Source organism: Marmota marmota, unplaced genomic scaffold (genome assembly GCF_001458135.2).
Source record: "Marmota marmota marmota unplaced genomic scaffold, marMar, whole genome shotgun sequence".
NCBI classification, from domain to species: domain Eukaryota; kingdom Metazoa; phylum Chordata; class Mammalia; order Rodentia; family Sciuridae; genus Marmota; species Marmota marmota.
In genome coordinates this window covers 2,066,291-2,078,935 of record NW_025999894.1, presented here as the reverse complement: position 1 = coordinate 2,078,935, position 12,645 = coordinate 2,066,291, and the positions used below count along the sequence as shown (strand labels likewise).

The 12,645-nt window shown below is 47.1% G+C and overlaps 1 protein-coding gene across 4 annotated transcripts in view; it reads right to left on the bottom strand.

The window, feature by feature from the left end:
• Drc3 (dynein regulatory complex subunit 3) overlaps nt 1–12,645 on the bottom strand; it is a 39,309-nt gene that overhangs the window by 3,630 nt on the left and 23,034 nt on the right. For 3 of the 4 annotated variants that reach the window (XM_048795353.1, XM_048795364.1, XM_048795357.1), the window contains 3 exons: nt 8,118–8,249; nt 6,175–6,352; nt 4,459–4,652 (listed from right to left, as the gene is read on the bottom strand). In XM_048795353.1, coding sequence (XP_048651310.1) covers nt 4,459–4,652; nt 6,175–6,352; nt 8,118–8,249 — 504 coding nt within the window. The remainder of the gene's footprint in view (nt 1–4,458; nt 4,653–6,174; nt 6,353–8,117; nt 8,250–12,645) is intronic. The other variant, XM_015503476.2, reaches the window with a different exon arrangement.

Sequence of the window (12,645 nt, the reverse complement as noted above, 5' to 3'; positions counted from 1 at the left end):
CAGGACCACATAAGAATAAATAAAAAGGCATACTGTCCATCTACAACTACAAAAAAATTGAAAAAAAAAAAGGCTGGGGATGTGGCTCAGTGGTTGAGTGCCCCTGGGTTCTATCCCTGGTACAAAATAGAAAGAAAGAAGGAGAGAAAGAAAGAAAGAAAAAAGAAAAGAATATTCTGTATTCCCCTCCAGTTTCTGCAGGAGTAGAGGCAGGGGCTGTGCAAACCCCATGAGGAACAACAGCTCTCTGAGCTGTCCCCCCCCCAAAACCATTCTGTGTACCTTGCTGGACTTCACAGAGGTGGCCCCAGGAGCTATAAAGACACGTTTCTTTCAAAGTGATTTCTTTTTTTTTTTTAAACACCTTTATTTTTATTTATTTTTATGTGGTGCTGAGGACTGAACCCAGGTCCTCACACGTTCTAAGTAAGCGCCCTACCGCTGAGCCACAACCCCAGCCCCTCGAAGTGATTTCTTGAAGAGGACTTTAAAAAAGGCACAGGTGGTGCCCCTCCCCAGGATCACTGTGGTGCTGGTAGCTTAAGGATTTGCTGCCCCAGCTGTGTGGGATCAGATCATCCTGTCATACTGGTGACAGACAAGGAGCAGCCCTTGGCTGGAATCTCATCACAGCCACCCTACCTACAGACTGCAGGCCTGGGTCAGGCCCACTGTCCCTAGAGCAGATGCTGGGGACTTGAAAGTTCTCCCCATGGCCATGGTCTGAGCACTTGTCCTGCCAGGTAGTGCATCTGACATTCTTCTACCCTTCAAATAGGCATCTGTGTCTGCCAGAACCACTCTGAGGCCATCGCTTACTGCCAGCCCTAGGCTCTCTCAGCACTTATGTTCTGCTTTTCCTGTCCAAGCTGGAAAGGACTTGAACATACAGGCGTGTGACATGTTGGGGCCCACGTATGGCCGGAGCTGATAATAATCACCAAACTGAATGAGAAGAGTTTTAGAGATAACTCCATCAGTGTGACTTTATCATGATCCACTCATTGATCATCAAGTAACAGCAGTCAGATTTTTTTACCCAAGACCCTATTCCTTCCTTTGAACACTTCCCTCAGGCTCAGTAGATATTTTGTCAAAGTCTTTGAGTCAAACTGCCTGAGTTTAATATCATAGTTCTACTGCTTGGACAGTTTGCTTTAATTTCTGAGCCTCAATTTCCTTATCTGTTTTTTTTTTAATATTTATTTTTTAGGTGTAGATGGACACAACACAATGCCTTTATTTTTATGTGGTGCTGAGGATCGAACCCAGGTCCCGCCCGTGCTAGGCGAGCACTCTACCGTTGAGCCACAATCCCAGCCCCACTCATCTGTTTGTTTTTTTATATTTATTTTTTACTTATAGGTAGACACATATCTTTATTTTATTTTATTTTATTTTATTTTTTTATGTGGTGCTGAGGATCGAACCCCGGGCCTCACGCATGCTAGGTGAGCGCTCTACCTCTGAGCCACAATCCCAGCCCCCAATTTCCTCATCTATAAAACGAGAACCATAATGGTATCTATTTTACCATGGTAATGAGATTAAAAGAGCAGTTGGTGCCCAGTGATTCTCAAAGGGAGGCCCACTGTAAATGTCAGCTACTGGTTGTGATTATCACTTACAGTCTAGGGCATACTGTTGCCCCAAGAACAAGCAGCCACATTTTGTTGCCTACCTGGAAGGAATCTTGGGCAATAGCCCTGTTGTAACTGCAGACATTCCCAAGAGGACAGTCTCACACTGGTTGTCCCTTATGAGGCCTTGAGGAGAATTCTCCACAACGGCCCTGCCAGTGAGCCCAAGCAACCCCTTAGCTCAGAGACAGAACCCTGTGGCCAAGTGCCTGGAGCCGTGGAAGTCTCAGAATGTCTGCCATCTTGTATCTACAGTGAGGGGCACAGCATTGGCTCTATAGTAATGGTCTGGGCTCTGCATCTGTCAGACCAGAGTCTGAATCCAGTCTCCAGTCCTCATAGGCTGTACCACTTGGACAGATCTTACCCAGTTTTGTCCTTTGTATCCTGGGAATGATTATGGCCCCTCCTTTGTGGAGTCTTTGGTGAAGTAAAGGAGATTTGTGACCATCAAGCCTAGACAGTGGCAAGCCCCCAGTGAGGGAACTCTTGTGTCACTAGTCACTACAGTTAGCTGGGGCTTAGTCAGCAGGTTCTCGGTTTGGGTAGCAATAGGGAATAGGTGTCAGGTGGCATTAGGCAGGGCCAGCTGGGTAGCAGGGAAGGTTGACCACTAGCATTAGCACAGCCTGCTTCTCTGCTATTGACCTCCAGGGTCCTTCTTTCACCATGTGTCCCAGGCACGGGAGAGTGAGCACACTGCAGTCCTATATCCACTGAGTATCCCAGACCTGAGACTGGGACGCCACCATGAGGATCTGTCTGGGGTGTTTGAGGATGGGCTCCCTCAGGGGAGATTACTTTCTGGCTTGGGGAAGATGGCACTTTTCTGTGACTGGTCCACAATTAGCCACATCTGTGGCATAGAGAGGAAAGGCTGATGTCAAGTGGTCCTGCTGTGGTAGGTGTTTGTTTTGGCCCCGGAACAGAGGCGGATGTCAGGACTGCCAGTCGTCACCCAGCACCTGATGGAGCAGAGGCTAGGTGAACACAGGCTTTCACCCACTCATCCCTCTGGCAATTCCTGGTATCTACAATGGACAGTTTACATTGTTGCTGGCACTGGAATGCACATGGTGGTGAAAAGGCCATCCCTGTCCCCACTCCCAGGAGCTTATATAAATGTGAATAGTCACATAAGAAAATCAACACAAACCAGAGAGTTTGGAACTGTGATAAGTCTCTGCCCTGATAAGACAATGAGGTGCCTGATAGACAACAGGTTCTTAAGAAGGTGATAAGGGAAGGCCTCTCAAAGGAGCTGACATTTGAGCTGAGATCTGAATAACAAGGACTAGCCAGGTATATGGAGACCTAAGGAAAGAACACATCTGCCAGATGGAGTATCATCTGAAAGGAGCAAGCCTGGGAGACTGGGGAACAGCTCAGAGGCTGGGGCACCCGGCATCAGGAGTTTCAGGGTGGTGTGGGGGGATACTGCTGAAGTAGGCAGGCCTAGTCCTGAGGCATGGGTGACTATGGGGAGGAACTAATCCTAAGAGTTATGGGGAGCCATAGGGGAGGGGGCTTGTGCAAAAGAGCAAAATGATGTGGTTTGGATTTTCAAAGTCTCCCTTTGTGTATGGAGAGCAGCCCATAAGAGAACAGCGAGGCCATGTGCACAGTAATGCTAGGGTATAATCCTAGCTACTTGGGAGGCTGAGGCCAGCCTTAGGGAGGCGCAGCCTCAATTTTTTTTAAAAAAAGGAAAAAGTGCTGGCGGTATAGATCAACTATGGAGGGCTTGCCCAGCATGCACAAGGCCCTGGTGTGCGCGCGCAGGCACACACACACACACACACACACACACACAGGAAACAAGCAAGCCGAGCAAGGAGGCTATTGGGCCAGGTAACGGATAGCAGTGGTTTGGCTTATGGTAACATGGTGATGAAAAGAAAACAAGGGAATGGCAGTGGAATTGCCGCAGTCTGGCTGGGCACAATCAGGAGCCACTTGTCAAAAGAAACTAACTTTATTTTTAGAACCACACACGCCAAACAAAACAGCCTCTCAGGAAAAATCCTCAGAGCCTCAACTGCCACCACCGGCTTTCCACAAGCCTCTCTCTCTCCCACAAGCTTCTCTCCACCTCCCACAATCCTCCTGCTCTTGAGGCCGGTTAGCTCAGTTGTCTGCTTTGCCAAAAACTCTGGTAGCTGTTTGAATAAGCCTATCTACAAATTCAGCATAAGGTTCATTAGCTGGCTGCTAATGAACAAGCATTAGAAAAAACAAGCCCTTGATAAGAAAGTGTTTGGATCTGGGCCCTATCCACCCTGCTTCCCGGAGGTCCACCCATGGTGGACATGCTGGTGGGACCTGGGGCTGCATCACCCTTTGGGGGGTGATTCCCACATCCCAGTAGTTTTCATAAACAGATACGTTCGGCTGGAAATCTCAGTTCTTAACTTCTATTTGTAACTGCCTCTCTGAGAAAGCGCCAGAAGCCCCTACAGAATTGAACTTTCAGAAACCAAACTGTTGGAAAGTTGAAACCACCTAATCGTCAGGAACTCCTCTTTAATGGGCCCTACTGAGTGCTTTATTTGGTAAACCTATTTCATCCACCAACAACCCTGCAAAGTGGATTACTGCCTCCCTTTATAGATAGGGAAACTGAGGCTCCGGGAGGTTGTCGAGTTTACCGGAGGCACCAAGCGGAGTTGGAAGGCTGTCTGGTTTCCACGCCCATTGCTCCCAGCCCCGCCCAGAGCGCTCTGCCCCGCCCACCGCGCTCACCCCCGCCCTCCATGCCCAGCCCCACCCAGAGCGCCCAGCCCCACCCAGAGCGCCCAGCCCCGCTCTCCGTGCTCACCGCGCGCACATCCTCAGGGAGGTCGTCCTCTATCTCACCCTTAGCAGTCTTCTCTAGGGTGTTGATGGCGATTTCCAGGAGTTTCTCATGGTGGTGATTTTCAAGGTCCCGGCACTGAGCCATAGTGCAACCGTGAGTTAAGCAAAGCCAGGTTTGGGGCAGGACGGGCACTTTCCTGACCTGTGGCTGAACTTCTGTCAAGCAAAAGTCCATCTCATCTCAACTAGAGGAGAGCAGACTTTAAGGCTCAAGGCAAACTCTTGAGATGTCAGGAAGCATTATCATTTTCACAGATGTCACCCAGGCGTACCAAACCCCAGGCCACTCCCCAATTCCCCCACTCTTTTTTTTTCTTTTCCTCTTTTTTTTTTTTTTTCTTTTTTGCACCAGGGATTGAACCTAGGAGTGTTTAACCCCTGAACATCCTCAGCCTCCTGAGCCACTGGGATTACAGGCATGCACTGCCACTCCTAGCTAATCTCTCATTCTTGCCCCTTCTTCTCATAGCAGCCATAGTGAGCTTAAGGACAAGGGTAGCCAGGACCCATCTGTCCCCTGCTTAAAGTGCCTGGGAACTTCCAGTTCTCTGACATGGCCTGAAGAACCAAGCTCCTCTGGCCCACCCTCAGGACCTTCGTGCATGCTACCTTCTCTACCTGTATACTCTCCCCTACCCTTTCTCCTGGTCCCTTTGGCCACTTAGTAAGAGCCTTAGTGGACCCTCTCTCATGGAGGCACTTGGTCCTGGCCTCCAAGTTGGCTGCTACTCACCTGTGCATTGGGTACCACTTGTTACTGCCATAACTTCTGTCCACTTGCTGGATCTGAGCCCCAAGAGGACAGAACCAGGGCTTGCATACAGTTTGCCATCCCCCCCCCCCCAGTGTAACAGGGCCCTTAGTTCAGGTGGCTGAAGGGTTGACATGCTCCATATGTCAATTTCTGACCCTAACATTCAACCTGAGAAACACAATGTAAGTAATTTGTGTCTTCAATGTAGATGTTACTTAAGCCCCAGAGTGTGTTAGGCTGCAACACAGGAGCAGATGGTGATTTTGGGGTGTCATCTTCCCATGAACATCACCCACCTTGAGAAAAAACAGGCAAGGACTCTATTGTACGGCAGTCACTCTGGGCATCTGAATGTCACTCTAACAAGACTACTGTTGTCCTAAAGGTTGGGAAACCACCTTGGACCCTAAAGAACATTCTTTTGAACATTTTATGTGGTTCTAAGCCTTCATCCTTTGAAGCTTTTTTGTTGGTGGAAAACTGAATGTTTTACATTCCTCTAATTTCAAAGGTGGAGATCCCCATTAAATAGAATCCTATAGTGAATTTAAATATCCTCTTGGTGGAGGTGTAGATCTTTCTCCAAATCAAATGGCAAATAGGTATTTCCAGTAAAAAGTGAAATATGATGTGGAGTGCTAACTTCTTACTACCTCTGCCAACCTGTTTAGGGCACAGGGGGCAGTGGGAGGGGCAGTGGTGATCTGCAGATGGCCATCTGGAAGAGAAACCCACTTATTTGCATCTTGCTTAAGATTCTGAAGAAGGCTTACCCTGCCTTACTTTTTTTTTTAATATTTATTTTCTAGTTTTAGGCAGACACAACATCTTTGTTTGTATGTGGTGCTGAGAATTGAACCTGGGCCGCACGCATGCCAGGCGAGCGTGCTACCACTTGAGCCACATCCCCAGCCCCTTCCTTACCTTTTGTTAGAACTGCATACACCTTTTCCCTATCTCCCCAAGAAGCCAGGACATCCCTAGGAACTATGTAGTATCTTCCTGTGGAGGTGTCATCACAAAAAGGATATAAGCCTTGGACATTTTCGATAAAGAGTCCCACCAAGTCAATGATGTTCCTTTCAAACATGTTTATGGTCTCCTGGAAAGGATAAAGTTAACTTGTATATTTAGATACTTTGCATCAGAGCAAAAGGTGGTGCTCAGAACTTAGCAGGTGCTTCCTTTAATCACATATCTTTAGGGGTGGACACTATCCACCTTGACCTCCCTGGGAAGATGGTTGAGAAATGACCTTTCCTCTCTCCAGAGCTTTGTTACTCTCCACTATCAACAAACTCCCCACTTTAAAGGTTAAATGCTCTCTTGGGCTTTGTCTGTTGGTCCCTCTGCCAGAAACACCTGTCCTGGTCTTATTCCTCTTACCCCTACTATCTCCACAGACTAACACCCTTATTTAGGGTTTCTCAATGTCATCTATCAACTTCCAAAGAAACAGTGAGGGAGCTATAAAGAGTCAGCCTGCCTGTATCAGCATCCCAGCCCCACCCTTATGTATTACTCTGGGAAAGTCACCTAATCTTCTGGGCCTCTCCTTCCTCATCTGTGAAATGGGTTTCCTGGCTGGTGCCTGTCTCCTGGAATTGGGGTGGGGTTAAATGAGCTGCTTTGCACAAAATACTTTGCAAGGTGCCTGACAGAGAGGAGACCCTCAGGGAGTGTTAGCTGTTACTGTTAGTTGCTATTTCCTGGTGCTTAGCAAAGCACCTGTGGCCTAAATGGAAGTTAGTGTTATGAAGGGAATAATGGAAGATGCAATTGTGAGGCCTGTTGCTCTGGGAGCCCCCTGCCCTGATCTGCCACACTCCGAGGGCTGCAAGGTAGGCTAGGGGTACAGGGTATCTACAGGAAGCCAAGGACTGCCTGCAGGCCCAGCAAATGAGACATTTTCCAAATGTGTGTATGAGTGCTGCTGTGGTGAATAAAAATAGGGTCATTGAAAAGCATGAGTGTCCTCCCCGCCTTTTGGTCACTGGTAATACACGTAGGACAGTGCACGGTTCTGGGAAACGTTTGGATGTTGAAAAGCGATCTCCCTGCTTGAAAAGGTCGTGGGCTGCTGGCGGGCCCTCCCCTGGCGCTGCGTGTTCCTTCTGCAGTGCTTGAGCATTTCCCAGCGGGGAGCGAGTGGCTGCTGCGGGATGTGATGGCGAAATCTATCTCATGTCTGAGGTGTCACTTGACGTGTGAGGAATTGATTAGGCGCTATCTCTTGGCCCAGCCACGGCAGCATCAGATGAGGTTCAATTCATCACACCACTTCCGATTCCCGGCCTCTGCTGCCAGCGAACACACAAGTCACCCTGGCTGCTAATGAATTTTAGACAGCAGCGCTTTTCATTTCCACATCTTGCTACTGAGTTGCAGGCTCCTCGCATCGCCAGGGAGACAGCAACCACAGGCTGTGATGTGGAGGCGCCTTTGTTTGGTCCTGGAGTGGGGGTTTACTTTGTCTTGCAAGCCCTGGGACTGCTTTTGGGTCTAATAAAAAAACCTCTCTCTGCTGAGGCTTTGGGCTCTTTCAGAAGGAGAGGAACATTCCAGAGGAATGAGCTCACCTCTCATTCTCCACAAGAGCCACTTACCATCTAAATTATTAAAAATATATAAAAGCAGGGGCTGGGGGTGCGACTTAGTGGCAAAGTGCTTGCATGAAGCCCTGGGTTCCATCCCCGGTGAGGGGGTGGGGAGGCCAGGGGGAACACAGGAATGATGAGCAAGAAGGCTTCAGTGTGACACTCTAGATCACACTGGACCTTTCCAACACGCATGGAGGCTGCAGCTCATGGAGCGGTTTCTCAGCTGAGCCACCAGTTTCTTGCATCTGCACCCAGGCCCAACCTCACCTCCAGCTGCTCTACCAGCTGCATCTCCAGTGTCATGAGCACGTTGAATAGCTCAGTGATATCCTCACTGCACTCCATTATCTTCTTCTCAATGTTGAGCAGATCAGATTCTTCTCGGATGCTATTTAAATTCTGGAAACAAAAGCCTGTGCTTTAGGAATCAACAGTTAAGCATAATTAGTTGATGGCCAGTGGCAATTTGGTTTTGCCTAAAGTTCAAGTCTCACTTCTGTCATTTGCCAGTTCTGGGAGCTTGTGACGTTAGCATATTATTTTGAGTGAAAGGTGCTTTAGAAACCTGGCATGGTGGCACACACCTATAATCCCAGCTACTTGGAAGTCTGAGGCAGGAAAATTGCAAGTTCAAGGCCAGCATGGGCAACTGAGTGAGATCCTGTCCCAAAGTAAAAAATTTAAAAAGGGCCGGGGTATAACTCAGTAGTAGAGCACGGCTGAATCCTGGATCCAACCCAGTGCTGGGGGTAGGTGCTTGAAAAATAGTAGATGCAAGAAGGGAATGCTGACCCTTCTTCCTTAAAAGCAGGAGATTAAAATCCTACAAGAATGGTGCCCTTCCTGTACCAGAAGAAGGGAAGACATTCTTATCACTAAAGATGGGGAGTAAAGGCCAAGGGAAATCCATGCCATTGAACCTTGTTAAACTATCCCTTGTCTGCTTAGTTGCTTCTCTACCATAGCCTAGCCTAACCCTTTTATCTTGTCATGTATATATACACACACACACATTTTTTTTTTGGTACTGGGGATCGAACCCAGGGCCTTGCGCATGCAAGGCAAGCACTCTACCAACTGAGCTATATCCCCAGCCCAATCTTGTCATATTTTCACAATTTTTTCCCATTTAGTATAGTCATATGCTATATAATGACATTTTGGTCAATGATGTGTCACATACATGACAGTGGTCCCATAGATTATGAGGGAGCTGAAAAATTCCTATCACTCAGTGACGTCATAGCAGTCTTAATTTCACAATAATGAAATCACCAAGTGACTTTTCTCAGAATGGACCCCACTATTAAGTGATATGTGACTATGTATTAACCCTATAGCCCTAAATGCTGCTTTGGAGCTTTTCTTGGAGTGCTCCCATGTACCAGTGAATTACTAAATGAATTTGTAGGTTGAGAATTTAGCTCAAGAGTAGACCACTTGCCTAGCATGCATAAGGTTCTGGGTTCCAGCACTGCAAAAAAAAGTATGCTTTTCCTCCTTAATCTGTTGTAAGTCAATTTCATTCTTGGTTCTAGTTGAACACACTAACAGGCTAAGTGTGAAATTGTACCTGCCCTTTAGGTTCAGGTGAGCCTGAATTTGAGTCCTGGATCACTTATTAGCAAGAGAGAGCTACTTTTGTTCTCTAAGCTTTAGTTTCCTCCCTGTTAGTGGAGAGAAGAATCTGAACTTCACAAAGTCCCAGGAAACAGAGGCTTTATACATGAGGCACCTGAAAACAAGTGGGGGTTTGATTTACAGAGGCTCTGATAAAATGACTATAATAGATGAGAGTCAGGAAAGACACTGGGAAAAAAGTGTCTTAGTCCATTTTGTATATCTGTAGCAAAATACCTGATGCTGGATAAGGTATAAAGAAAAGAGGTTTAGGGTTGGGAATTAGCTCAGTGGTGAGTGCTTGCCTATCATGCATGAAGCCCTGGGTTGAGTCCCAACATTGCCAAAAAAAAAAAAAAATGTCTTTTAGTTCACAGTTTTAGAGGCTGAAAGTGCAAGATTGGGTGACCCTATCTATTCGACCTCTCATGAGGCCTTTTGGCTGCATGACATCATGGTGGATAGCATTACATAGCATGAGTGCATGCAAGACTGGCAAGTGACAAAAGTGCAGAAGAGGTCACAAGGAAAAGCAGGTACAAGAGAGTGAGCTGGGAAGCAGAGCTTGCTTTATAATGACCTGCCTCTCAAGGTACCTACTCCATCCCATGTGAGTGAGAAAAGCATTAATCCCTCCTATTGAACTAATCAGTTCTTAAAGACACCACCTCCCAACACCATGCCTCAATATGAACTGCAGCACCGACAGACTACATTCAAACCAGAGCAGAAAGACAGTTCCAGTCTTTGAGGGAATCAGTGGGACCCACATAGAATCCCAGGGAGCAAATGGAAGCCAGTGGTAAAATGCTGAACCATTTGGAATGACACTGTGCTTAGGAGCTGGAGAGCAGCCCTGGGGCCAGCACAGCCCCTGAACACCAGCTGCGCACCACCAAAGGGTCTGGGGACACGAACAATGTCAGTTTGTTTTTGTCAATACTTGGTATTAGTCATGATGAAGGATGAAGTAAATGGGGTAAAGGGGTGTGATTCAGTGGGATGCAGGACACTGATGATAGCTTCCCATCTGGAGAGAAGCCAGGCTCCATCCCTGCCTCATTTGCATTAAGACAAATTCCCAATGGAGTGAAGATGGAAATGTGAAAAGTAAAACCAAAAAAAGCACTAGAAGAAAACATGGGAGATTTTTAATAAAAAATCTCAGAGTGGAGAAGTTCTCTCCAGGTACAACCTGAAAAAAGATTGATAAATTCTACTACATTAAAAAAAAAAATTCATGGGCCAGGGTACAGCTCAGTAGGTGCTGCTCATACCCACTTAAGAGAAATAAGCAGGGTGCACCAGGTTGACAAAGCTTGTGGTATTGGCTGTCAGCCTTGGAAGGAACAGGCTCTGTGGTGCATTTGGGCAGAAACCACTAAAAGACCCAATGCATAGTTGCATTTTTAGGATTTTATTCTAAAGGTCAGATTTGCACCAATTTATTCATAGCAACACTGTTTCAAAGAGCAAAATGTTGGGGAAAACTTAATTGTCCATTATCAATTATCAAGCTGGCTAATTCCAGCTCATTTAGGCGTTGAGATATCTTATACCCATTTAGAAAATGAGGTAAATTATTCAGTCCTAGTAGACTCTCTGAAATGGATAGTCTAGCAAAGTGCATAACAGTGCATGCTATGTTTTCATGTCACACCACACACACACACACACACACACACACACACACACACACAGGAGACTGGACCCTCTGGTGGATAATTTCCATTTTCTGCCATGTGCACGTATCACCTTTTCAAAAGTGAATCTGATGACACAAGGACCTGCCTGGTCATTATTTCATGCTGACTTTGCTTACACGAGGGCTTTCTCTCTGTCTTGATGGATTCTCATTGCAGTTCTTGTTATTTTATTCTATTTTATTTGTGGTACTGGGAATTGAAACCAGGAGTGTTCAATACTAATCTACATCCCCAGCCCTTTTTATTTATTTTAAATTTTGAGACAGGGTCTTGCTAAATTGCTGAGGCTGGCCATAAACTTGTAATCCTCCTGCCTCAGCCTCCTGAGTAGCTGGAATTATAGGTGTGCACCATTGTGCCCAGCTCCCCCTACATTTCTGTGAGGGATTATCTCCATTTCACAATTAAGATATGTATGCTAGTAGCTGGTCAATGATATTTCTCTGGGTCACCAGTGAGGGGTCTATATGAGCCCCAAGCCTTAACTGATTGCACTGTGACCTCAAGATGTACTCTGCTGGGTGCTATGTATGATGAGGAAGCTGGAGAAGAGCAGGACAAAGCTATAGGAGGGGACCTATGAGGGGAGGGGAAGCTGAGGCCCTCAGGGACCATGGGATCTTGGGAACTTCCAAGTCAGTGACCTCAGTTTGGGTTGAGCATTGGAAGCATGTGGGGAGTTCTGGAAAAGCCCAGTGCTGGGCCAAATACCTAACTGGGTGCACCTGGGCCCAGCTATCAGCTTGTTTCCAGGCCCTGTGAGCTCTGATGTGCAGACTGGATGAGAATCACTGCTCTTGACTCTAAGAAGAGCACTCAGGGGGCTAGGGTTGTGGCTCAGCGGTAGAGTGCTCTCCTAGCACGTGCGAGGCCCTGGATTCGATTGTCAGCACCACATATAAATAAATAAACAAATAAAATATAGGCATTGTAATCCAACTAAATTTTTTTAAAAATTATATATATATATATGTTTTTTTTTTTTTTTCAGCTTAGTTGGCCTTTGAGGAGCCAGACAGTGAGGGGCATATTCTGAGTCAGGCTCGGCTGGGCCCATGGGCCCATGTCTTGCTTCTCCAAAGAGACTAATTGTTAAGAGGGTCAGGAACCCCTGGTTTTAGGAAGAGCTACTAGTTGATGTCCCAAACCTAGTGGCTATAGGGACCGGGTAGGAAATGTTAGTGGTACACACCTATAATATCAACCACTTTGGAGGCTGAGGCTGAGGCAGGAGGATCATAAATTCAAGGTTTGGGATTATAGCTCAGTGGTAGAGTGCCCCTGGGTTCAATTCCCAGTATCACGGGAGGGAGGGAGGAGGGAGGGAGGGAGGAGGTAGAGAGGGAGGGAGGAAGGAGGTAGGGAGGGAGGAGGGAGGGAGGGAGGAGGGAGGGAGGAGGGAAGGAAGGAGAAGGTAGAGAGGGCGGAGGGAGGGAGGAGGGAGGGAGGGAGAGAAAGAAAGAGAGAAA